Here is a 27,457-nt window from a genome sequence, read left to right as displayed (position 1 = left end):
AACAGCAGAAAATAAAGTTTTCTGATGAAGAATTTTCATGCATTTCAGGTCGATACATTTCAAGTAGTAGGTATGGTCTTACCAGTGATAAGTTGAATCTTATAATTATTTTGCTTTTCCGAATTTTCACATTGTTTAAATGAAAGAATAATAGGTATTTCAAAATTTTATTCAATTAATAAGCTTTCATCACATTTTATTACGCTTTTGAAATATTCTGTGAAGAGACAACGGGAGTATCAGCAAATCGGTTAGCTGAATAATTATCGTGTCTGATCTAGTCGTGTTAAAAGTCGGTAATCTATATGAATCTATGTAACACAGTGTAGGATAAATATGACATGCTAGACAAATTACATGATGGTTAGAACAATAACATAGCTTTATCAATATTGCATCCTGTGAGAAAAAAGCTAATATTTCTGTTCACTCTGGTTAATTACAAACGTGTCAACTAATGCATGTGAACTACAGAAAGTCATGAGATAACTTAGACAATTTTACAGGAATCAACATGATTCGTGTCTTTCTGAAATTTTTCCTGCACTGCAGACCGCATGGAATACGTGGGCATGAAAATACGTTACTGTCGATATCACTCAAGATATCCTTACTTAATCTCAACAATTATTAATAATAATACGCAACAATAGTTTTCCTTTTCAAATTTAAATTAGCTGAGATCTACTCAGCATTTTCACTTCCTATAACTTTTCGACGATCGAGAATAACTTGCGTTCGGAAGAAAACTGGCAGAAATACATTTGATCAATAGATTAATGCAGACTATGAATCCACTTAACGTGTGTATTCAAGTACAGAAACCTCTCTTACGTTGGTTTGGCACTATTTAGGTGAAGCAAAGATTAGGTAATTTCTACAGAGTTCGAATGAATATAGTCGGTCAAATATTTCGACAAACTAATGGTAACACCTAAGTTCTGTAATGAGTTAAAATATTACAAAAAGACCCTCTTCTTAAAAGTAGATGTAAGGTGCAAAATTGCGAATGTTTGACTGTGGGCTCAGCATTGTAGTAAGTATAAAAACATTATGATGAAATGCTTTAGTTAGAGCATCCATTAGGTCAAAGAATGAGGATTTATGCCTTTTATTTTTAATAAGCTCATAACTAATAAAGATAAATAAGTTTTTTTTTCATCAACAGAGGACAAGATCACATAATCTAATAAATAAACTTCGAAAAACACAGAATATTATTTTAAGGCTTATGAGAGATTATTCACATGATACCACAATTATAATAATGAACAGAAAATAGCTATAAATTTTTGAATGAAATATATATATGACAACTGAATCAATGAATCGTAACAATATTTCACAACTAAATACTTGGACTATTGCCAGGCTACAAGTAAAAGAGTTAAACGACTTATAGCTAAGGGTTGTTTCTGAGGTCAGTCGTTATTTGGTTTATTTATTACAAGGTTTTTGTTACTGAATATAAAAAACCAATAAAAGAACACATTCCTACTAGATTATCCAACTCTGTACCCAAACAAACGACTGCCTTAGTTGACGACAGCTCTAAGCAATCAATTTTTTCTGTACCCTTGATATGTTTGACCTCTCATTAATATTATGAAAAAATTTCGAATGCCTTAGTATTCTATGAAAATTTGCTACGAATGTTTAGAAATAAAAGTTTTAACATTATTGAAAATGTATTTGTGACTCATGCAAAATCAAGTAAATGTTTTATGTACTTCAGAACTATGTACTACAATGGATAAAAAAAAAGGTATAAACAAATTGAAACAACTCAAGCTTGCGCACAAGAAATATCATATACAGAGCAACTTATTATTTTCACATAAACTTGATTTCATGCAGGTAAGGAAAAAGTGGAATGCTTGAGATAATTAGATGATTTTCTCAAGAATCAGAAAAATCAAAGATATGATTCGAGGACAGGGTTGGTGATCTACAGTTCTTTTGTTTTCATAAACCGGTATTATAAGGCTGGATTCACTGTCCGGCGGTACACTGAATTCTTCTTCTAATTTATCTCTTCATTTAATATCATATAATCTTGTACATCAAACTGAATTTGCAGCTCAAGCACAAGACGAAAGCACTCTGGTCACGCTCGAGAAACACATATTGTACGCATAGCAATTCAAAGAACTAGATCCGTTGTGAAAATTCAGAATTTGACACATTGTGGCGTCGATGAAACTTAGATATAATAAATATGATAACTTCATTGTGTCAAAATCTGAATAACGGATGCTGATTTCAAACTTGAAATTTGAATATAAGTTAAAATCTTACGTTATTCTTCATATACTTGTTCAGACTGAAGCTGTTGGGATCAAACTATCTCATTATAATCGAATAGCCGACGCCTTGTATCAAAAAACGAGGATATTCATGCTTTTTATTGACTTAGTTAGTTGTTAAATACATTTTAATTTTGTTATTTTATGGTTTGCAATCAAAGTGACCCGTTTACGGTGAGTTTACACTATCTGATTTAGTTTTGGACAGTTTCTTTTCAATGTTTCTGAAACTCTTGTGATACTCATTCAATATAATGAAGCCGAAAAAATTGTAGTCTGTAGTCGTTAAATTTCATCAGGCAAAAAGGTGACACTAAGGAACTCGTAGCGTTCTCTATACTAACATCGGTAAAAAATATAGATATATCGTACATTACTATAGTAATAGAGTATTATTTGATTACATTACAACGTACATCACGACTACTTTGATAATTCGCTAGGAATACAGGTATTTCACAAAGAATTTAATAAAATTTTATTACTCAGGCTTTTTTGAAAACTCTCAAATACTTACATGCTGGACATCAATCAACGGTAATAACTTAGGAACAATGAATGTACCTCCAAAGAAGGCTGGTAGCAGAAAATCTATTATGCATCAGATTCTGCACACCAAAAACTCTTGATTAATGCTTTCCAAATTTCAAATTTTTTTTTGACATCTATTCATATTTGGGAATGGCTGGTAACATGGATTAGTGTTAACTCACCCCCAGGTGATACATCCCATATGTTGTTTTAGTAAGTATACGGGAGTGTGATGTTTATATTTAATTATATCGTGTGTTGCGTGTGCGTGTCATCTTCTGACTGATCTGCTCTTCTTGAAGAAGTTGACCTCGAAATTGACTAACTTGCTCAAGTGCGGCATTCAATGTATCACGTTGCTGGAGCAATAGTTCTTCCCACTTTTGGGCGTACGCTGTAACAGACAACATTTAATCCTGTCAACCTCAAGGCGTGATTATGTAGCAAGCAATCGGCCGGTTATAGGTATGGCGTTACAGTGTTTTAGTTACGACGAACAGATGGTTTTCTAAGATACTTGTCCCTTTGATCCAGTGAATAATGAAGAATCCTAAATCAAAAACATCACAAATCATGAATAATACAGAAATTAAACAAATGTTGCTAATTTAGACACCTTCCAACAATTTTCCTATGTTTTGGTTGAACAAAATTGAATGACCTTCTCTCTGTGGTGTTACAACATTCCATAGCTCAAATTAGTGCGGGCGTTTTGTTTTATTTTATGATTGCACATTCAGAAGCAACTAAAAGTCATCTAACAGGCACAGTATGGCTTGCCCTGTTTCTCAATTCATAAGATAACGCACATATGATTCTTAATTCACGTTACTTTGCCATTGTGGTATTTCAGCCTTTGGATATGAATATGCAAAAAATAGTCTCATAGAATACTGACAAGTGAAAATTCAAATCACAGAAGATACGATAGATTAACTTTGTAATAATTAGTACGTGCTATTATCACACCACTATACCAATAATTAATATAAGAATGCGAAACTGCTTTGAATGGAAATCCACAAAAATAACATTTATTAACAAATTGGTTGATGTACATACATGATGAGCAAGCCATTATATTTTTTTAAATCTATGTACATTAAATCCAAGATGTTGTGCAGGTGAAACGTTGGCACATAGATATCCATTGAAAAGAATAAAGTTGAGTATAGCCTCCCAGGGTTTAATAACAATCAACTATGAAAATTGGCTACTATTGGAATTTACAAAGGCCGATTCTTGTGGAATTTTGAAAAGTTCAAGTCAAATAATTGATAATTCATGTGTAGGACAAGTTAAGAGTCAACCCAAAAGTCTAAGGCTGTGTTGAATTTCAGAAAATTAAAAATGATTCCAATCAGAGACTGCATACAGAGATAAATTGGTCATCGTATGTTAAGCAAATTACTGTGGTGAAAAAGCGAATATTAATAGTTTACACAATGCCAAAATCTGTGCACACCTTGTGTGAAAACCAAATAAACTGTGATACAGTTTCTTGCAATCGGTAAAAATCTGGCAAAGTATAAATATGAAACTACATTGACAATATTTGAGAAGTTTTTTTGCGAATTAAAACTATAGAGTAATAATTAACACTAGCAGAATGTGATACACGATAAATATGAAAATATCATGTACACAAATTTAAATCATGTTTTCATGTGTCGAATTGTCAATGAATATTATTTTTGAGGATCTTTTTTCATCTAACGAGTTGTAAAGTTTTCTTAAGCAACAAATAATTAGTACTTAGTACAGATTAAGATAAGCGTTTATTGCTTATGCACTTTTATTGTTTCGAACATTGTCGTACCATCAGAAAATTGCTTTCTTTCTACGAGTCGCCTACGTATTGTGAACCGCCTCAGGTAGGGTGACTCAAACTTTGTTCTTTTCCGTCTCAAATCTGTAAGGGATCCTGCTTTACATTAACTTTTTACAACATATGTAATTCTATCAATAAATATCAATTGTAAATGGATGGTATTCATCTATGAGTGAGTCTCTTATGCTAATCAAGCCTAAGAATATCTATACAAATTTATATCGTGGCATCAAGATACATTTTCAGGGAAACCGAATAATATTTCTACAATTAATTCTCCAGGTTCAAAAATCGAATTCATAGGCTATATGTCTTCAAGATTACTAAGTGGCGTTAGACCAAAAGAGATGGCCAATTCATTGCCAATGAATATAGATATAGCAAAATTTCATTTAATATTAGTTGAAACTGTAAAAAATATGAGAGCACACGTAGTGTTGATATAGCCACGCACATGCTAGCCATGCTAAAACAGCGAGAATATAAAAATTCAGCACAAACATCACAACATATCTTATAGCTTACGATAAATACTATAAATTACAAAAAAAAAAACATACTTAAAACATAATTAGGCAAAACATATTATAACCAGTTCCAATATAGCAGTTTCAAATGCAAATGAGAAAGGAACATATTTTTAGAACGTTGAATTCTGGCGTATTGTTTTTCATTTCAAATTTGGTCAAATTTATTCGTTCTCTGCAGTTTGTAGAAACATGAAGAATGCAATGTAAGCTGCAGGCAGAATGGTGAATAGAATAACATTACGGATCAAGTTCAGAGTAACTCGAAACAGTTGTCTGCAGAGAGCTTTTGTAGATGATCTTTGATTTGCGGGTTGCTCTTCAAAACTTGAAACTTCCGCTGTATTGTTGCTGGTGAATTTTTGTGGACTATAGTTTTCTGATGAGTTCAAAGTAAATTCGAGCTCGGAATTTTTCCAACATTTGGTCAATAAGGGTGTATTAAAATGTGGTTTGGACGATTCACCATCAAAACTATATTCGCGTGTAAGAGAATCTAAGCTTTCGGTACTTTTCAAGACAGAATGTGGCAATAACTGCTTGGGAGAGTTGGTAAATATATTAATTTCAGTGGGAAATACATCACCTTTTGTCAAATAACAATTGTCTGATTTAGCTGGAAACAGTAAGTCACTTTCAATAAAATTATTTAATTTGGAATTCAGCGGTCTGTCAATATTTGTTAACTTATTAGACTGCCACTTTTCGCCATATCTCTGACCCATTTGGGGAGGATCTTTTCCGATCAAATTTAATACGCTATATTCTGACTTGCGGTCGATTCTAGAATTTGTCAATTTCTCATCTGCAAAACTACATGCAGTCTGATCTAATACTGAATTGTTATTTACATTTTTTCCAGTTGGTGATAATGACGAGCTTTCAGAAAAGGAAATACTTTTTTTAGCTTTATTGTTGAAAGTGCCTGCCCAATTATATTTAGATTTTTTTCTGGTGATAGAAGTAGTTGACTTTCTACTTGGACATTTTTTCTCCACCGGGGTGTTATTAACGGAAAAACTTTTATTCTTCACGATTTTAGTTGGAACAGATCTAAGATTTGGACTTTGTCTATCTTTGGCGATTACTTTGAGCTCTTTCAGATCACCATTAGAATCCACATCACTAGATGCCGAATTATCAGTATTATCAAGTTCTAATTCATTCTCCCAAGGAGATCTATGGTAGTCATTGGAAAAGAATTCAACTGACGAGTTCAGTTTAGACTGAATATCAAAATCTGAATTGGTATTCAAGTTATTATTTATACTAATTGTTGTATTTAACGTTGCATTGCTGCCTCTCCAGTTGCGGCTCAATGTGAAGATTGAGTTTGCCTTTGTCATTGCGTGAGTATCTGTTGTAAAACGCGATCGATAGAGAAATTGTTGAAAACTTATAAATAATACTTACTTAGTTCATCAGAACAAAATGCCGGTCAATATATGCCTAATAGTTTTAATTAAATGTTTCATAGAACAAATTTGAAAAATTGAATCATTGTTAATATGCTAGCAAGTGTCGCCGTCGTCCCAAACACGGTTTTCCCTGCAATATCTTATAGGTATATTCGCATATAAAATAATATTACTCTTCGAAAACTTAACGCAGTTAAAAAGTTATGAATCTCGATCGATTTCTATAAAAATACTAAAGAATATAAAGGTCTACGGGGTTTGATTTGTACAGATTTCTAGGTCATAAATAGTAATAAAATAGATCAACATACCTTCTTGATCGTAGTCCACCTCGTGTGTTGCACTGAAAACACTATGGGCATCATTCAAAAACCGAGCCGTATTGTCCACCACTAGTTTATGTGTATCCAAAACCTCTTCTTCCAATAACTGTAGCGCAGATACAGCTTCATGGAAAGTATACAAATCTTGAGATAACTCGCCTTCCTAATAGATATGAAGAGAAAAGTGGAATAAATGAATAATTTTTTGAATAAGAAACATAGTGAATAAAACCTATAAAAAATTCTCATCCATATTTGATGTGGAAAGTCATGTACTTACATTGAGCGATCTCAACTGTGCTAAGTCACTATCTGACAGAACGCTATTGTTCGTTTGGTCATCTATCTTCAACCCTAGTTCTTCCTCTTCGGTAGGGGATATCTTCATTTCTGTTGGATCAGTCGCAGCTAATTCTTTAACCCTGTCTGCATATCGTAAAGTGTTCAAAGAATGCTCGCAGGAATTCATTCCTGGGCTGATCATAGCAATCTGTAATAAAATTGAAACTATTGTGAAAAGATGTTGATGAAAAAGGCAGTAAGTTGTTCCCTATAGTGAAAAATCATTTACCATGCAAGTTTTTGATTTCTCTCCAATGAAACTATCTCGTAAAACCTGCGTGAGCTTGCTGGCTCTGAATGGCAGGTGTGTACCCTTGCGTCCGAGTGCACGAATACATTCTTTTAGCGCCAATAATGATTTGTTGATTTCGGCACCTTCCATCCCTGAGTGTTGGAAATATTTATTAGATATTGCGTACGTGTGAAAACACGCGATGATAAATTTGGACATATTCAATGTAATAGTACAAAGTAATCCAAACAACGAACTCACTAGTCTGTCTGTTGGCTGAAGATGTATCAGCACCTCTTTCATTTCCAGCCAGATCAATTAAAGAGAATTTTCCGTGAACTTTATGAGTTCCAGGTGTGCGAGCTATGATTTGAAAGACCGCGTGTGATCTAGAGGAATTAGCATTGGCGGTAGTCTGCCCGCTGGTTCTGGCGCTATTTCCATGCTGAATCAATTTTAATACTTCGTCACAGGATTCCACTACTTTTTCAGTCAACCCGACTATTTGGACCTGAATGAGTACAAGCGAAAAATATTTCTTTTATCGTTCATCACCGGAATTGTCAGATGTTAAAAAAGTAACTGACCTGCTGCTTCCCATCTTCGAGCACTCTGAGCTTTTCCTTGTCAGCGAGGAGGTCAAAAACTTTGCCTGAGTAAATCTCAAAGAAGCTAGCAGAAATAATCAAGTTTAAAGAGCGAAACTTGGATGATTTCAAATACTTGAAAACATCCTTAGCAACCATAGCATATATTCCTTTCTTGCAGTCTTGAGTCTTTCCATTAAAATCTCCACCCATTGTGTGGGTCTTTCCACTGCCAGTTTGGCCATAAGCAAAACAAGTAGCCATTCCACCCTCAAAGATAGTTTGCACCAAGGGTTTGGCTGTATATTTGTAGACTATTTCATTGGTGCATGTTTCATCAAATGCATAGTCAAATCTGAACAGCTGGTTCTCTAGATACTTAGTTAAATCAACCTTTGCTTTTGGTTCATGGACAACCATTTGATCTTTGCTCGGCACACTTATTACATCCACTTCCTTACGATTCAATTCCTTGCGATTCAGAGGACGTTTTCTGACACATACTGTGATTTGATGATCCTCTACAGAATCTGTCTCTCTCAGCGGTCTAAAATCTATAGTATTTTGATAATCTCTGCAAAATGAACAAATTACCAAATCAACGTTATTGATGCTGAATTTGTCTTCTTCCACATGGAACGATATTGACAGTACATAATTTTCATCAGGAAGAAGGAAATTACCTGATCATGGCAAGAAACTCCCAGTTAGGATTTCCGGGATCTAGATTCATTAATGCTTCTTTCTCCTCTTTTTTTTCCGCTTGCCGCTGCCTTCTCTCCTCCCTGTTCTTCTTGAGTCTTTCCACCTCTCTCACAACATTTGATCTTCGGCCTCTTCCATTTTCAATTTGTGCCGCTTGCTGTTGTACTTGTAATTGTTGCTGCTGTTGTGCCTGTACTTGCAACTGTTTTTGCTTGTTTGCTGCCACAGTAGAAGCACTGGATGGTGCAGGTGTAGACGGTGTCGGGGGAATGTTTTCCACTTCACGACGACTAAGACCTGAGATTGAATCGCCATGTCCGTTTACTGATGTGATGGCTGGAATTATATTTGTTGGCCGTCCTGTCCGCGCTATTTGTCTGTTTGAACCAGCTGAAGAATTGAGAAATATATTACACCATATAATATAATTTATATGCCATAATATAGAACAATAATTCTAAGAATGAAGAATTGCTTGAAGAATAAATAGAGGGGTGTATGTCTCGATGTACACAATGAACGAAAATAGTCTACCGTTACCATTGCAGGTGCTGTGTTGGATCACGACTTGAACAGAGTTTTGTCGTTTGTCTTGGAATATTTTGTTCGCCTTTCCGAAACAATATGTAATCGGATAAAATTTCATTTCGAGGCCTTAAGAACTCCCGGACAATTAACTGATTAAATCAGAGGATGATAACACGAAATCTACGACTTTTACTAACGCGTAAAAAATAACACAACTCACAGCAAGGTTGTTGGCGTTATACTGCGCGAGGTCCTTGCCCTTGTATTTTAGATATAGCTTCTAAATATCGATATTTCCATGTGAACACACATGATGATACAATGGAACATTATATACAGGTATACCTTAGTTAAGGAGAAATTCAGTGGATCGCACTCGTTGGATTACCTTAATATTAATATCATGTGTGGGCAAATTTTACTCAAAATTGGGATACTTATATTACAGTGCAAAAAGTTTCGGGCAAATAGAGGAAGCAAGGAAGGAATGGATGAATGATAAAAAACGAGTGCATGTAGGCTCACCTTTTACTGGGATGGATGCCCTCGTCGTATTCTGGAAAAGAATAAAAATAATTTTTTTAATCAATGGCGTATTCACGTCCGATGTATTATTACCACGTGCACAAAGCAAAGGCATGGAGAGACAGTGGGTGAAACCAGTGCTGAAAATACAAGGAACATATTCGAAGCTACGTGTATGATACATAATTGTCATTTACTATTAGACATCATCATTCCGATTCACGAGTACCGCAGCTAGTATAATTTATCTGGGTCTTATCAATGAGAACCACGCAAGTAATTATAGATATTCCCATTCTATTCCCTGCAAACAGATAGACCTAGCCAGAGACCTTTATACGTATGTGCGAATGCTATTTCGCGATGAGAGTTCGGAGAGTTGCGAGGAAATGAATATTATAATTTTTATTATTTTTCTCTGTCATTTTTCTGCATTCACGTAACACGATACTTTCATACCACACCCTGGATACGTGTACATTGCGTACCGATTCGTGTAAAAATAAACAAGGTATAAAACCCGACCAGATGATCTTACCAGCGAGTCAAAGAGAAACATGTAACACGTATGTAACTTATACAACGCTACCGAGAAACAGTTTTCTTACGATTCAAGGCATTAAAAGTTTGTCGGACAACAGTTTTCAAATTTTATGCTCAAGATATTGGGATTATAAATTGTGCAACTTCTGTAATCAGGCACATTGAGAGGTTGAGACGTTGTACTCGAGAAATCCAGAGCCAAAAATTTAAGAAATATTTGTGTTAAAATCCACTAAACCCTCGTTTGAGATCTACACCATACGTGCATTTATTTTAGAATACGACAGAGATAGTGTGAGCCCGAAATTTAAAAAATCCTACCAAAGGCTGCATTTTAAGCAGATGATAAATAAAATTATAAAGCAGCGAACAAACTCTCCGATACGACGTAAAATTTGACTGGGAAATCTCATATATTTAATTTAATCCAAGTATTACGCATTAACGCGACTAAATTGCATCGGTTCATGTCCTTCTTCGTCAATATTACGCCAGTGTCGGTGTTCACGTATACAAATAGCATGGAGCAATTATGCAATTACGTTATTACGTGAGTGAAATAGGGAAGGGCAATCTCTATAGGTCCACGGTAAATGGTTGTTGATGGAGGTGAGCGGAGAAGGAATTGATGGTGTTTTGGGGTGCGCGTTACCGAAAGCCGAGATGTGACTCGTACAGGAAGGGTAGCCGAGCTAAGACCATTTCTCGTTGTCTGTGGAGCACCGGTACGTCCGAGCGAGCCATCGTCTTGATTTTCATACTCGTCAACGCCCTCGTCCTCCTCACCGGAAGAGTCCTGGTAGTTTTGCAATTTCCGTTATAACGATTAGGCGAACCAGACCCGGAAAAGATCGTTGAAAAAAAAAAAATAAAAAAATAACAAAAATAATACGACAAACGCGACGGATTTTTGAGAAAAAAAAGACAAGATGTTATCAAATTGGCGAGCAATAGAAATTACCAAAATCAAGACAAAGGTGTTTGAGGGGAGGGTCGAAGGTTGGGTAATTGGATCGAAAGTATATGGAGAAAAGTAAACATTTAGTTTCCAAACGAAAAAAAAAAATTGTTTTTTTTTGCCAATTTTCGGAATGTTTTCCAAATCCAATTCGCAGATATCGATCCATCGTTGAATCCAGATCATGTGCAGCGTCCATGTGGTGGGGCAAAAAATGATTTTGTTAGTAATCGTATATAATACCTGCATACACGTATAGTTAATACGATTTTGAGAAAAGCACCAAAAAATTATTTATCATTCTGCTGATATTATTAATCAGTTGTCCCTGGAAAGCGTGATGACATATGTGAGAATAATTCACTATTCGATCATCGAATCAAGAGAAATTTATTGCGAGCTCTTGTGATTATGTGATTGATACAATTCACATCAACTTCCAAAAGCTTCGATCGGTGAAAACTCAATTGACAATGAGGAAAAATTTTTTGAATCACAACAAACATCAGTAGAAACAAAAAAAAAATCACGATATCATAGAATCCACTGTACCACAAGTAAGAAATACAAAAAAAGAATCCGAATTGAGTAATACCGTTAATGAAACTGTGAGGTACGACAATCAAATAATAAAAATCACAGATCTACCTGAAAGATGAATAAATACTGGAACATGATGTGAAATGTTGAGGCTCGAAAGTAAATTTCTTTCATGTGAGCAAAGGAGTCAGCCTATCACTATGGTAACACGTCAACAAAATTCATCGACTGGTCAATAATAAACGAGTGAAGCTATAAGTATAGAATTATTACATTCCGCCCCAAATATCGACGGATTTTCCAGTTTTGAGACCCGGTGTTTCCAGCCTCGAAGATTTTGTTGGATATTTTTTGAGACTTGACTATAATAACTATCAAAAGAAGGGATAAAAACTGACCTTGTTACGCGAAGGCATCATGTGATTGGTCACCGGTGGAGGTGGACCCATCGTTTTTGGTGTCAACTCTGGATTCAAAGCCAAAATCGCATCGATCTCTACCTGAAATAATGAAACGGTGGTTAGAAGATCAAGGTTCTACGAATTTTCATCCGACGATGAATCGATACCAATTGCTTGCACCCCGTAAAATTAATGACAACCGTTAGATTTTCAATTTTTACCCATCGCACCACAAATTAAAAAACAGTTTTTATATCAATTTCAATTCCCACCTTCCTACGCGGTATCATACTCAGCTGGGGAGCCATTTTCAACATGTTTTAAATCTTCGAGTCACTTTCAGTTAAAAGGTTACTGTTAAGCGGTCGGTTTCAAATTACATGTCGACGTAACGTGTCACGGTAGATCTCAATTTTCTTTCTCAACTCTCTTCGTTGATCACTAGACGGAGTCGGAATTTTTCAAGTATTCACCGACGAAAACGATGCGATTTATTGAAATCCCTCGTTACTCTCGAATCGTGAATTAATAGAAATTCGAGATGTTGATGGGCTACCAACTCAGAACGAACTCAAACGCTCGACGCCTGTCGAAAATAGACCGCTGTTCTCAATAGCAATACAGGTCGCTCGCCATTTCGGCATTGCATAAGATTGGAATAGAAAATAGCTCGATAACCATGACCTAGGAATATTTACTAAAAAATTCATCAAATCATCGAACTTGCGCCGATTGGCTGGGAGAAAAACCTCGCCAAAATTTAGATCCAAATTTTAGTAATCTAAGATTACATATGCTTTCCAAATGCTAGTTGAATACCTAATGAAAAAACGTAGCTTTCACCTGATTTTCTGACCTGTAAAATATCCTCACATCGAATCTCGTGTGCCGAGTTAACGGGGGTTCCAAAAATTTATTACCCCCTTTTGAACCGTCTCCGAAGAGTTCGATAATAAATTATTCGAACCACGAGAGGTTCCGACAGCAGAAACACGTTCCGAGGTGTAAAATTATATTGAAGGAGGTAATGTGATGAGAAAAATCTGGGTCATTCCTTTTGAACTTAAAGCTATTCTTGATACGCGTATGTGTGCATGCTATTGTGAAACCGGTGTTAATGACCGACGATAAAGCGAGTTTGATTTCGCGAATCGTCTAATCTACTTTCATTGACCGCAGCGTGAAAATATCCTATAGGTCACCTTGCATTAGTTTGTCGAATAATTGAAAGCTAATTGAACTCTTTTAATCAATCGTTGTCGATTATCGAACTATATATAAAGAAAAATATTATCGTCCTGTAGTTCTTTTATCATTTTTTTTATCGATACCATACCATTTAGTACGGAGTCGCGCTATCGATTAACATTTTGCAGGGTTGGAAAGCACTACAAATGCGGCAGTGTAGAGTTCGTTCATTTTCGAATCGTAACCGCGACTGCGTGTCGTGAAAATAACGCAAGTTTCACACGCGAGATTACTCGGAGATTAAACTTACCTACACTGGTAGGTTGTAACGGATAAAAAGGTCCTTATACCATATCGTTGCCCCATAAGTAGGACAAGTAGGCACTAACAACTTTAGCGAGTACAGAACATGTCGTCCGGATGTTCTACCAATATCTTTCAGTCTGTAAAACACTATCGACATTTTTACAACGCTTACTTACCTCTTTGCCTTTGGTCTCTCCTCTCTCGAACCATTCCACGGTGACACTTCGCTGTTCCCAGTTGACACCGGACACAATAGCGGAATGGACGCGGCCTGGAAATAGAAGATTATTCGAATGTGAGAAATGCGTTTGAATCCGATTGAATTTGAAATGATAAAAAAAATCGTTATGACGTGTTCGTTTTATCAGGTGCGATATTCAAGTTCAACGATAAGGTATTGAGACATAGCCAATTTGCGGGGGTGCTTTTTTCAGATAAATCGATCGAAGTTATCAATAATTTATTTCTTCTCCATTTTTGAAGACATCACAACGGGGGAGGGGGATGAAATTTTGAGCCCGATCTCGATGGCAATTTGATAAAATTACCATTTTCATTAGCCTTCAACCCTGAATCGTTGAGCAAAGCAATCTCTTTCGAGTTTCTGATTTTTGTCGCAATTTTCGACGGCGTTCCCTGAGAGTTTAAAATCCCCCGTTGAACCACCGGTTTAATTGCAGTAGCTGCGTTCTCGTCGCGCCATGGAATTTCGAAGCTACAAGAGTTCCTGTTTTGATTGAACTCTCTGACTTGGGATATCGGGTTTTTAAAACCGTATTTTTTCCCCTGGATATCGGGCAGATCGTCCGCAGATTTCTTAACTCTCGATTTAGATCTGGGTAACCTGGAGATCGGCATAGTTGCTCTGTGGGAATTCTGTACGCGATGCTGTTGATCGCGACAGTCCGCGTGAGATTTGTTCGATTCGATTTTTGGTAAAACTACGCGAGCTCTACGAAAACTCTGATGTACATCGTGGTCACTCGAGGAGGGAAGCCCCGCGTTGGTGTCGTTTCCACTCTCCTTGTTATCGGTGCGGTTCAATAAAACGTAAGAGAGATTCAGTTGCCTGTTGAAGTTTTTCAGATTTGAACTTTCCATGGCTACAGGGTGCGTCTCGTCATCGAGATTTTCAGTCTTACGGTTATTAGCTTTGTAGTCGATCTTTGGGATCTCTTTCAGAATCGACGGTCGCTCGCCGAAAGCAAAAGTCAATTTTTTGTCTGCAGTAGTGAGAAGTTTTTTTCCATCATCGATTTCCGGCATCTTCGGACGCGATATTACTTCGATTGGTTCAAAGTTCGAACCAATTCGTTCAAGACAACCGCCAGTTTCGTCGGGAGGCATAAAATCGGCCGATTTAACGACCGGAGAAAAAGTACTGTTCGATCCTTCGCGGGATTTAATACTATCTTCGACTAATTCGCACTTATCGTCGGCCGTTGATTTTTTTACAGGGGGTGAAGTCTCGTCCAAACGATTTCCGGGCTCAGAATGCAGCGTCGCAACAGCTGCGCGGTTTTCGCTTCCAGTTTGTCGTCCTTCGCGGAAATTGTCATCCGGGTTCGAACGACTTGAAATCGCATGATTTTTCCCGTTCGATTTTTCTTGAACCGCGATTTTCGGACTGGGCAGCGATTTGAAGGATTCTTTCTCCTTTTTTTTCTCGCCCGTTCTTTTTTTCCCACGTTTTCCCGCGCTTTGTTTTCTCACGTCCGGTTCCGAGCCGGTACTCCGAGCTCCGCAGACGCATTGCGTCAACCAGCCCATTCCGGAGATTCGCGATTTATTTATTTATTTATTTATTTTTTTTGTTGGTTTTATAATTGTTTGATATTTTTTTTATTTTTCACTGGGAACGATTACGCTTCACGGTCTTCATGATTGCTGATATTTTTCGTCAGCGATTGGCCGATATCACGGTGACTAACGGTGCGGTATACCTGACATCGCGGCTGACGTTCTCCGCGTGACATTTTCAGCTATCACCTAGCACGCAGTTGCATATGTCGCTTGAAGTTCAGTGTGAAAAAACGAAATATCGCTATCTTCACTTCAAGATGACGTCAACGATCATCGATCCATTTATCGCCGACAAAACACATCCAATTCAACGGTTATCTCTCCGATATCTCTGCAGTTCTTCTCTGCAGCGGACTGGGGCAAAAAAATTTTTCCGATAATCCCGCAGATAATTTTTCGCAGATCGATGCGCGGACGCGTACACCGACGTGAAACACCGCCGTTAATCGCGCGGCACACGGACACAATCGCGACGAATATTTTTAGAAAAGTTGATAGAATTTGCAAAAAATTAACGGTAAAAAAAAAATAAAATAAAAAAAAATAAAACCGCCGCGTTAACCCGAATCAACGTATAACACGACACCACTTGTAGAGCTCCCGTCAATTGCTTCGTATCAGCTCAGGAGCGAGCAATCAACTGACAGCATCCTCTATAGCAACCGATTCATAAACGTATTTATTATTCAGAGCTTCCTTTACACGCTTAGCGCGCAAGACCCGTCCCTGTGCAGTCATCATCCGTCCAAACGATGTTTATATCGTTATGCAATAATAATCATCCTCCGTACACTGAGGAAGAAGTAACCGAGTCAAGCATTCCGACCGCACACAAATTCTATTCCGATACGTTATTGTCCGGTATGCGAACATCCGTTAAAGTCCGCTGAACTGCATGGACTCGGTTTGGACTCTCGACTTGCAACACGTAGTTGTGTTTATGTCGCGCTTACGTCTGAATTCATTCTTTTATTAAGCGATTTTTATCGCCTTTCGCGCGGCGGATATTCGAGAGCCGATGTGCCCGGTCATATATTTGGTGTAATACGAACAGGGAGATATATCTGCGGGACGCGTAGATACTTTCGACGATATTAACACCGAGAAACAGATACAGAACTAGGAGCGATTGAATTTCAGAGTTGAGAGAAAACCCGATTGGATAACTAGACGATCACGGATCACGACGACCGGATATATTATAAGACGGACTAATGGTAAGACGAACTGGAATCGCTCCTAGCTGGTACAAAGCGCAAGAAGATCACGAGGTGACTGCCAACAGCTGAACAACTATAAGACTCCCCCCATTGATTAGCAGAACGTCGATAACAAAGTTAAATTAACGGTTTTTGTTGACGCTAATTGGCCATACGCGCACTCCTTCTATTTCGTGATAACGATAAGTCGAAAATTTCATCGTAATCACGAAATTTTTAAATAACACCATCCGCGATGTACACCCAGGGGACACGCGTGAAAGACATTTGGTGAGGTAGTAAATCGACAACGCGTGGGTTGTGACAACCATTGTTCTTCAGCTGGGCTAAACCGGATAAACCGCGCGATGTATAATTGCAGATCGGATCGGAAAAAAGTATTAGAAACACGAGGGATACATACGAAGATCGACGAAGACATTCTACGGCGAATAGGAGCCTCGACAAAATCGAGTCCAAAGCACAATCGCAGATTCGATATCGCAAAAAGTGAACGGATTAATTTTGCGGTATATTCAATTGTACGCGTTATCATGTATATATGAATGAAAAGTTGCGCAACGGGAGTACGAGCGTAGAAAAAACTCGGCCCAAGTCTCGGCGATGCCTCGCTTCCATCGATCGAAATGATCAATCAATTCCGAAGTCACGGAACTTCTCGACTTCGGCAGACAATAGTTTTCAACGACACGCACCGCGGGCGAGGTTTCGCCTCCCTTTTTTTTTCGCTCGTTTCTTTATTCCTTACAGGTCGACGTCCATTACAGGCCCGAACGGTACTAGGTACCGAAAATGCATCGTCGATAACAGAAGCCGTAATATTTTCCACGACCTCGACCTTCACCCCTTTGGCGTCGGACGCCCTTTCCCCGTCCCCAGGCGTTCTCTCCTCGCGTTCGTCTGCCAACTTGCCAGTTCCCCCCCGGCACTCGGAAAGCAGTTTATTTTACCCTTATATAAGTACAACACGCGCCGACACTCGATACAGCGCGTAAGCGCGTAGAAAGACAAACGTTCGAAGCGAACCTTGACCCCGAATTATAACGCGGTGTGACCGCAGAGGAATCAACGCGCCGATCCAGACTAAATCTTATTTCGGAGTAGGTATACCCGAGAAGATCGGCGAGCTGCTGGAATCTTTTTATTTCTCAACATTTTTCTCAGCTGGGATTTTTTTACACTCCTCAGAGGAGGATACTTCTATTCTGGTATATTTTCGCATTCTTCGCTCTTTCTCTCGGCCTGCACTCCGATAATTCCCGATGCATTTTTACCCTGCATGTAAATCGAGTTATTGGAACGTTCGGAAAAGTATTATAAATGATTTTTCGTTCTCTCCCCCCCAAGTTCTTTCTCTCTACGAAAACATCAAAAGCGCAATATATATTTGGAAAATTTCCGTACGTGTAATAATTCGGGAATTTCGTTTATCCGAATGATTTTCGAAGGCGAAGCACCACTCGATGTTACGTATATCGTAAAGAGGGAGGTGTACAAGTAGAACCACTCGAGAGAAAGAATTTTTTCGTCGATGATCTCGTCGTTGAACTTCAAGCGGCTCCCTTAAGAGCTACTCTCTTCTTGCAGCCTCTTGGCTACGTAGAATTTCACGCTCCCTTATTATAATTGCATCGCGTCTTCTACGAGATTTAATCCAATGGGAGTGGTAACGAAAATTAACAAAGACGTACACAAGACAATCAATTTTCTTCTAAAGTCAATTTGAATAAATATAGATGTTTCGTTTGGGACGTTGGGTATACGTATAAACGGATCGATGGGAAAATACGTGTGGAATTAGTAACGCTGAAGATCCGGTTGGGTAGGAAAATTTTAAATCTATCAGAATTAACCTAGGAATAAAGATCGCACGTAGATAATCGGTCAGACGCGAGCCAGATCGGAAATTGGTTTTCAAAGAAAAATTGTCGATTGACAGAAACGATGCATTCGGTACTATACGTGAATAACCAGCTATTTATACGATTCACAATTGGATTGTTGGAGGCGACCCTTGCTTGCCTGCCGCTTTATGATGCATTAAATTTAACCAGTAACATCCTGTCCGTAATCTATCAAGCATAAACACACAACAAATGTTCTTTTCGTTACTATCTTCTTTTTTACTTCTTATTTTAATCGATAATAATACGCGTACTGCGCCTAAAAAATAAATGCACTCCCGTCGATGCGCGACGATCATCGCGTTCCCCGGTACACAATTACACACACACGTCGGTGCGGTCCTCGCGCACAATTTCTTTTACATCGCAAACAATTATCTTGCACGAAATTAGGTATACGGTCACCGGGTGTAGATTGCACGAATTTGATTAAAATACCCGTGATATACTGGTGAAAAAAAATTTCACTCGCCGAAGCGAAGGCTGCAGCTGATGCCTCGTGGAAGAGACGTTGGAAACGACGATACGTCGCTCGAAATCTCCTTGAAAATTATTTTCAGCTTGTTTTACACACAGCTGCGCCTTTTACGGAATCGCGTATAACGACTCCATATTTAGTGGGTACCGTACTCGCGTTCGATCCTTGACATTTATTTTAATCATTCGCAAGATACGCGAGGCAGGTGTATACCAAACGCTGCGCGACTTTTTTTGAGTGAACATATTTTTGGCATTCGGGTGAATCGTGCAAATATTATAGCGAGAGCGGAATTGTACGTACACACGGATCGGTAGACTCAAATTTTCTGACCACACGAAAGCGATAGTTTGTCAATTTTAGTTTTCTTCTACAGGAATATCCTCGCGGCGGTGGTCGTATCCTTGCGATTTCCAGTCTGATAATGGACGGATGAAAAGAATCCACGGAGATCACCGCGAGACGTGTATATGTATACCTATCCGCGTATATAGCCGATTTAATTAGCGTGAATAATCAATACAACGAGACGACGGGGCGATTAAATGTACGTCGGGGGAAAATTAACAGAGATTGAATGTGCGTGGAATTAAGGAGCGAAATATTCGGAGCAATGAAATTTATCACACCGTGTTAAAAGCGCAAACGCGGTATAGATCCGTTAATTTGTTCAATAATTGGTTCAATTACTGTGCAATTTCAGATCAGTCGCGGTAATTAGATAGGTTTCAAGGGTTACTAACAGCTGAACTTGCTCCAATAAAATATACTGTGAAATAGTTCTCATTTATTCGATACACATAATTAAATTTAAACGGCGTAAAAGGGCAGCCGGAGAAATGAAACCGTATTAAAAGAGAAAAAAAAAAAAAAGAAGAAAAGAAAAGACTAAAAACGTTTCAATCTCAATTTAAGTTTAATCACTCCCGTCTGGTTGTACCGACCGAGTCGCGATGCCTCTTTATTTTTACCGATCATCAAAATTTATTTAACAATTGTTTTATTCTCAGTCGGTTACGAATCTGTAACCGATTTTACCGATATCGTAGATCGTTCAGGATGCGGGGTATTGGATACGGAATATCTGGATGAAATAATGTCGAAATAATCTATGCAAACGGGGTATCATCCACGCATTCAGTTCATCGGATAATGATTCTCTTTCCACGATAGAAATGACGTAAGAAAGCGAGAGGGAAGATGAGAGAGAAAGATACGGAGGAGCGAGATCTAGGCGAAGGACCTTGCCCTGCAACTACCGCGAGATTTATAATGCGGTGATCCAAGATGTTCTCTTTTACTATTGGAGAGCCTCAATCAACGTCAATAATTAACGGCAGCTCGACAGGATCGTCGAGATTCGCCCTGCTCGAAAATCGAATTAACGCTGATAACTACAACGTCGATTACCCGGGCGTCTGGAAAATTGGAAGCGATCAACGCGTATGCACGGATTAATTTTCCCCTCCGTCGTCGGAATGATAATTAATTTTCCAAACGTGTAATCAATGCGGTCCTTTATCTGATCTTCTTCATTTTCTGCCACCCAACATAAAAACATAAAACTTTCTGACTCGAATGACTTCAGCCATGATTTCTTATTTTTTTACCGACATCGTACGTTTACCCCCAGTATTCAATTTGCAGGGGTGAGTCGATTCCATGGCGAAGAATTTGCGTACACTTATTGTTCGATACATGCACGATTACATGTGGCAATTCAGGTGTACAGTATGTATATAATATGTATACGTAAGATGTGACATGAAGTTATTGGATTAAAAGCTGGCTGCAAGCCAATAAGCGACTTTAAGAGCAAGCTGTTCGCTCGCGTAGAATCCTCTCGTTCGAGAGACCTAGTTTTTACGGATGGTGAAGAAGTTGTGCAGGTTTACAATGCTTGCGGAAAAGAAATTTTCATTCTAAAAGTTTGGCGAAGGAGAGTAAAAGCGAAAGAAGCTTCTCTTTCGCAAGGTGTTTCTCTAATAATTCATAGCTACTCGTTTCAGAGAGCGAATGCGGAATCGCTTCGAGTATCATCAGGTTTTAGAAAGAGAAAAACAAACTTCTGAACCGACTCGACTCTCGTCGGATACGAACGTATGATACATATGTATGAAAAAAAAAAAAAAAATTTTACAAAGTTGTCTAGGTCGTCCAATCTGCTTTAAGGATACCCGTCCTTATAAGGTGACATCGCCCACGTGCCAATGGCGAGGAGGCAGAGCAACGGCAACTTTCCGAGTATAGCAAGGACGGAATCACAGAACCTGAGGCTCCGCGAGACGTCCGTTCGTCGCGTCGTTTATAAGATACTTTTCTCCCCTCTCTTCCCTCTTTCTTTAGAAACAAAAGTGGAGGAGATTTTTTCATGAGCCATTAGCCTCATAAAAGCTTTGTGAATAACGTTATTTCATTCTTCCGAAGAGGGGTGAAAGAAAATGTAATTTTACGTCGCCTCTCTGTCATCGTTAAAAAATAACGTCAAAGCGCGATTGGGGATGATCTGTTGCTTTTCTTTAAAAAAAAAAATATTCTAAATATTCAAAGATCGGTAGGGACGAAATTGTTGAAAAATTATTCCCAAAATGTCGATGGAAAGACTGATTTTTCTGACAAATTCAAGGTTCGAGAACAACGTACGGATTGAGAACATAAAGAGTTGAATAATTGACGCGGTATAAAATTCACCCCATTTCGGAGCTGAATTTTACTTAATTTTTTTTTATCATCGTCGTTTCATTTGTCACGATATCCCCTTTACAATGGCGCTACAACTTCAACCGACTAATTAAGTAGGGTTCTTAATAGAGTAGTATACATATTCCACTTGTTGTCTAGCGACCGCATGTGCAGTGTGCAATCTATTTTTAGCAATTTCCTAGTACTCAACTATCCGGCCTATGTCTTTCATGCTCTCAGCTATATGCTCCATTGAAAATAGAACGGCTTCTGAAATAGCTCATAGAATCAATTCCCCGACTCTTGTAAAACTAGACAAAATATATATTTTATTGTTTTTTCACTTCTTTTATAACATCCAATTTTTCTGATCGTATGAAAACGACGTTGAAATTTATTGCGTCGTGATAAAAAATATAGAAGAGAAAAAAAAGTAAAATAAAATAGAACAAGAAGAACTGATTAAAAGAACTACACTTGCCGTGGGGTAACAATATAGTAATATACATCAGGCGTATTAATTATGTTTAATCATCAATGTGTTAGCTTAACATAACAGCCGGCTCACGATAATGAGGATCAAGTTATGCAACACCGTTTCATTGACATTCTCACTGGCTTACGGCGCAGCGGTGTGATCTGTGAATATATATTTTTTGGACGCGAAATTTTTCGTTTCTTTTATTTTACACCAACGCAATAGTGTCAAATAAAGCTGTGCACGATTTAAAAAAATTTCTTGCGTTTCAAAAACTATATTATATCGATTCTGGCAGCGGCATCTCTAGCTGAGAGTGTATCGCTTTAAACGGAGAAGCTTTTTTTTATCATTCTTCGGTGAAAGATTCTTTTTTTCGTTTTTATTTCTTCTGTTCTCGTTTCTTGTTTTTTTTCCAATTTTTTCGACGACGAGAAATACAAGATAAAAGTTTTGCCGCAGCCTAGGAAAGACGACGCGAAGACGAATGGGAAATGCTAACGCCGGAAGCCAACGAAACGTCTAGCTCATATTTGAAATTGAAAAGCTCGCTGTAATTCACGATTTCATTTAATGTAGCCTTCGCGCGAAGATTAAGCCAAATTCTATACCGCAAAAGCTCGTGGGAAATCACTGTAGGGGGAAAAAAAAAATCAACTAACGCGATTTAAAAGGTATAGAATATCAAAGCGAAATTATAAAAAAAAAAGGTGTGACCTATTAAGAAATTAATTAGTTTCAAAAAAGTAAAGATTAACGCGACAAGGCCTTGAGATTAACGTCGCAATTTTCATTTCGTTTTTCATTTATATTTTTTCGTCGCTGTAATTTAAAAGAATATTTTTTTTCAAAGATACATAGGTAATTGGTGCGGATTGTTCTCATTTATTGATTTTATCTTGGTTACTTTTTCTTCGATGGTAAACCTGCACGATGACGATAACGCTGCGGAAAAACGAAGTTAACGACTTATGCCGATAATTAAATCAGGTATAACAAATCGATGAAACAAATCTTACCGTGAGATAATATTATAATTGCTATAACCAATTTAGTGGTCAGAATTGAAAAAAGAAGCCGGCCACTGCAGATCGACGCGTGGCTTACAATTAGTGGGTGTATTTCTTGAGTGAAAGTTGATACGTGTGTACGACGTATATGCCCTAATGTGGGTATTCTTCAAAAAATGAATACCAGAGTTTTGTCAAAAGCGAAACTCAAGAACTTCGGTAAATTATGAAACTATATCGGGTGTTCTGACAATAAGGCCGACGAACGTGCAATCTCGAATCATAAGTTATTCGTTTCGAGTAATCTCGATGTTCTATAGGAGACTCGACGTAGACTTAAAAATGAATTTTCTTATTGTTGGTTGGGAAATTATAAAATAATTAAATACACGAGTGAATCGTTACGAAAGGGCAAGAATCTCTCTTGGTTTTCTCGAGTACCAGGAAACGCAGTGGGATCATTGTCTCACATTCCTTATAAGAATTAGCACATACACTTATATCCAACCGACAATGAGAATGAGACTTGAGATTCAATCACGATCAGATATCCTTGAATAAATAAATGAGATAGCGGTATAAGGAGTTTCAATTATACATCGCGTAAAAGAAGAGAGAACCCCTCAAAGAACTCGCATATAATCCGTTCGATTTTCCGATCAAATATATACAAAGATATTATATCAGCTGTTCAGCAAATTACGTCTACGAGACGACGAGATACGAGCACGTCTCTGTATAATCAGAGAATTTACGTACATTCATTTGATTTGCATTCAATTATTCTTTAAACTCATAACGTCAACCGGATGCAGATTTCAGCTGTATATACGGATATTCAGTAGAGTTACTCAACCCGATAACTGGAAATACCTGATACCGTGCAGTACGCTTCGCAAAAATTATACCTGTGTAAGGAAAATTGAAAAAAAAAAAAAAAAAAAAAAACAGGAAAAATAAGTCTGTTCTCAATGCAAAATCGTAAGCTCTTTGTGAAATAAATTCTGAATACTTCACAGATACGTTTTCCGGATTTTGATATCTTGATTGTTATCCTTTTTTTTTGCACGGTAGATTTCGAGATCACCACCCGGTAGACGCCAGTATAGTTGGCTATTTTACACGTGTAGATCGGTCGTGGGTTAAACCGCAGCAAGTTCGCCCATACGATTAAACGTGTTTGTAAGTATGATTCGTACCTATAATCAGGTAGGAAGGGAGAAATATGTGGCACTGTGGATGTGAAAGACGCGTAACACCTATACGAGAGTAAAGAATAAAAAAAAAGCAGCAGCTATACGTGCTATTAGCAAACCCTCTCCTTTCTTGGCGACTTCTCTGAGTCATTCTACGGCGTTGATTTTAAACGAGTAGACCAAATGGATGAAATAAAACAACGACAATTTCGATGAACGTTCTTTAAACGGGTTTGAGGCATCGACAGATTTGAACGAAATGGAAACGCTCGTTATTTTTTAGAGGCTCGCCCGAAAATTTTTAACCGTCAATTCAAAATAGCCGCTACTCTTTAATTTTTCACCGAAAATCTCTCTCACTCGTTCGGCGCTACGCCAGCGATAATTGATTTAAGTTTTTACGTATTTTACATGAGAGATACGATGGATATACGTGATATGCTTTGTATTTGAAATAGAAGAGCTCAAGCTAGTTTTCATACTGCAAATTGTAACCAACTAACTATACTATGTAACGATGTGATGCACCTTCATAATCATCTACGCGCTATTGTTGAAGAGAACTATTGATTTAGGCGCGGCACTTGCTGCGATGATCATCATCATCGTCACAAGACGATTTTTTTTCTACGAATTAAACCCACAATCAAGAACGGAGTTTACAGAATTTGAATTAAAATGTAGATGTGATTCAGAGGATTATGTCTACATATGATATTTATCGTGGTATAAATGACGAGAATAGATCTAATCAACGACTTCCATCGTGATATGTTATCATGATCCAAATTCGAGGGCAAACTAACGCGGATTCTGTATACGATGTAAACAAACATAAAGCTGAAGTTCATAACGCTGTAATATAAAGTAATGCGATAAAGAAGGATTACTTCACAGCTGTCAGTCGTTAGAACTGTCAGAAGCAAAATTCGCGGTAGCGAAGAATCATCTCTTATCATTCGGAGAAAATTCAAGGCTTTTCTTTACTCGTTAGTAAGGTGATTTAACGGAAGCGATATTGTCAAAACGAGTGTACATTTCTATGTATGCTTACAGACATGGGAATGACACTGACAACGTACGTAATTGTAAATCGCACATACATAAAAAATATTATACGTGTGCAGAGCATATGACACGTGAGTAATTCAACGAGAATATCTCGCTATTCATTCGCTAAACAATGAGGACTATTGCAGAAGTAGATTTCAGGCATAGTGTCTGACGCATTGTTAAGTAGTCAAAGATGATGATACATGTGCAAATTTTTTCTTTTTTTTTTATCGGGTGCGATTTATTTAATAAAATTATCAGAGCATTGAATTCAGACTACTTTCTATGCAAAAAATTTGTTTGTGGTTTTTCCACGTGTGTGCAGTACATCGGGATGACATTTCTCCGGTCTCTTAGAAGAAATTTGAACATGTGGGACTATACGATTGAAGAGAAGAAAATTTGAGCAAAAACTACGAGAGAGGCAAAACATGTCCGAAATTTTTATATGGCTGGTAGCCAAATGTTTCGAATATTTGTGATTATTTGTCTGTTACGTTTTCTGTACCGTCCATATGCATAATCCCTCTCTGTAATTTTAGGCATCGTTAAATTCGTGCTCGGCGAATATTTGCCAGGCTCTTAAAAATAGTGACAAAATGAAACGTGTGATGAAAATTGAAAAAAAAATAAATGTATCAATTATAAAAAAACCACATATCTTTCATCGTGGCGGGAACTGAGACTCGAGTGGGGGTCTTGAGACAAAGATGATTTCCAATGTTTTTATGATATTAAAATGAAAAAATGTGGTTTTTGTTTAACGAGAAGATTGATAAAACGTACTGGATACTGGAGGAAATAAATGTACATACTCATGTGGATCTTATGGGTGTCAGTTGTATGAGCGTATCACAAAGTAATTGTTCGTCACTGTTTCTATTCCCTACTTATTAATGAGTTTAGTTACGCTAGAATAATAGACTTTCGAAATCCCACTTTCGTTATACTCTGATTCATTATTCTTAGCAAAATAAAAATTATTTGAAAAGCTAAGGTTTATGTGGAAAGACGTAATAGGGAACAGACTTGGATGATATTCGCGAAAAAAGCACACCTAGAAACAGGCAAACAGAGATGCACGCAGCACGTGAAATACTTGAGAATTTTTTGATGTCCAAAGTTTCAAAATTCCTAGATAATAGGGCGGTATTTCTGTTAACAAATAATCGAGAGAACAGATTTTCTAAATATGGGAATATCGAGGTCGCAAAATTAACCGGTTAAAGCCAGCCAAGGTATGGTGAAAACCCACGCACGGCGAAAATAAACGCATGGAAAAAAATGGTCAAATTATGGAATAAGCACTCACCATCTGTCCTCTTTATATTTATGCTGGTGCCAGCGGTGATGTTGCACATATCGTGATCCATTGTCATTTAATTCTGCACAATATACACCATGAAATGTTAAATAATTACGGGGAAAAACTGTGAAACGATAGACAGTGGTCAGAAATGATCACGGCTTGGCAGCTGACTCCGGCATAGGAGACTTCGGTTGGTTGACAGTTACGAATGCTTTTGCATTCAAAATTGTGGTAGGGCCGCCCGTATCTTCGTTACGTTAACACGATCCAGTCCAGCAGTAAAAGAGACGAAATCAATCACAGACACTTAGAGGATAATTTGATGTTCTCGATATCGCAAGGAATTGCATTTAAGACGGTTTAATTGACGAGGAAAATGTTTGGTTTGAGCCGGGATACTACCAAGTGCCAGTGTCCGTTATTGACAACGTGAAGACAACGAGCGCCAACTTACGGCCAGGATTACTATTGGCATCAACTTGCAGAGCGTTCAAAATTTTCATCTTTTCCTACAGATCACGCCACTAAACAAC

General features: G+C 37.7%; 1 protein-coding gene and 1 long non-coding RNA gene across 13 annotated transcripts; one reads left to right on the top strand and one right to left on the bottom strand.

Moving 5' to 3' along the window:
* Window positions 1-153: 153 nt before the first annotated feature.
* Window positions 154-27,367, bottom strand: LOC105688935 (kinesin-like protein Klp10A). Of its 12 annotated transcripts, XR_007278029.1 has the most exons (14): window positions 14,340-16,893; window positions 13,968-14,062; window positions 12,295-12,396; window positions 11,051-11,194; window positions 9,856-9,886; window positions 8,781-9,192; window positions 8,098-8,671; window positions 7,772-8,021; window positions 7,508-7,662; window positions 7,217-7,426; window positions 6,925-7,099; window positions 4,657-4,761; window positions 3,020-3,231; window positions 154-2,914 (listed from the first exon to the last, which is right to left on the bottom strand). XR_007278029.1 is itself a non-coding variant. In XM_048654003.1 (13 exons), exons 1-13 carry the CDS (start codon window positions 15,559-15,561, stop codon window positions 3,080-3,082), a joined length of 3,627 nt encoding a protein of 1,208 aa, XP_048509960.1. In that variant the 5' UTR covers window positions 15,562-16,885; the 3' UTR covers window positions 154-3,079. The 12 variants fall into 12 exon arrangements, 11 of the variants coding, with proteins under 11 accessions (XP_048509960.1, XP_012261012.2, XP_048509963.1 ...); XM_048654003.1 differs by having other exon boundaries at window positions 154-3,231; window positions 14,340-16,885; XM_012405589.3 differs by having other exon boundaries at window positions 154-3,231; window positions 4,657-4,749; window positions 14,340-16,879.
* Window positions 23,233-26,437, top strand: LOC125500624. Its single transcript, XR_007278046.1, has 2 exons — window positions 23,233-25,701; window positions 25,941-26,437. It is a non-coding gene; the product is annotated as an uncharacterized LOC125500624 (long non-coding RNA).
* Window positions 27,368-27,457: the final 90 nt, after the last annotated feature.

The sequence above is a fragment of the Athalia rosae genome, chromosome 4, assembly GCF_917208135.1.
Source record: "Athalia rosae chromosome 4, iyAthRosa1.1, whole genome shotgun sequence".
Taxonomy (NCBI): Eukaryota; Metazoa; Arthropoda; class Insecta; order Hymenoptera; family Athaliidae; genus Athalia; species Athalia rosae.
This window is presented reverse-complemented; position numbering and strand designations above follow the sequence as displayed.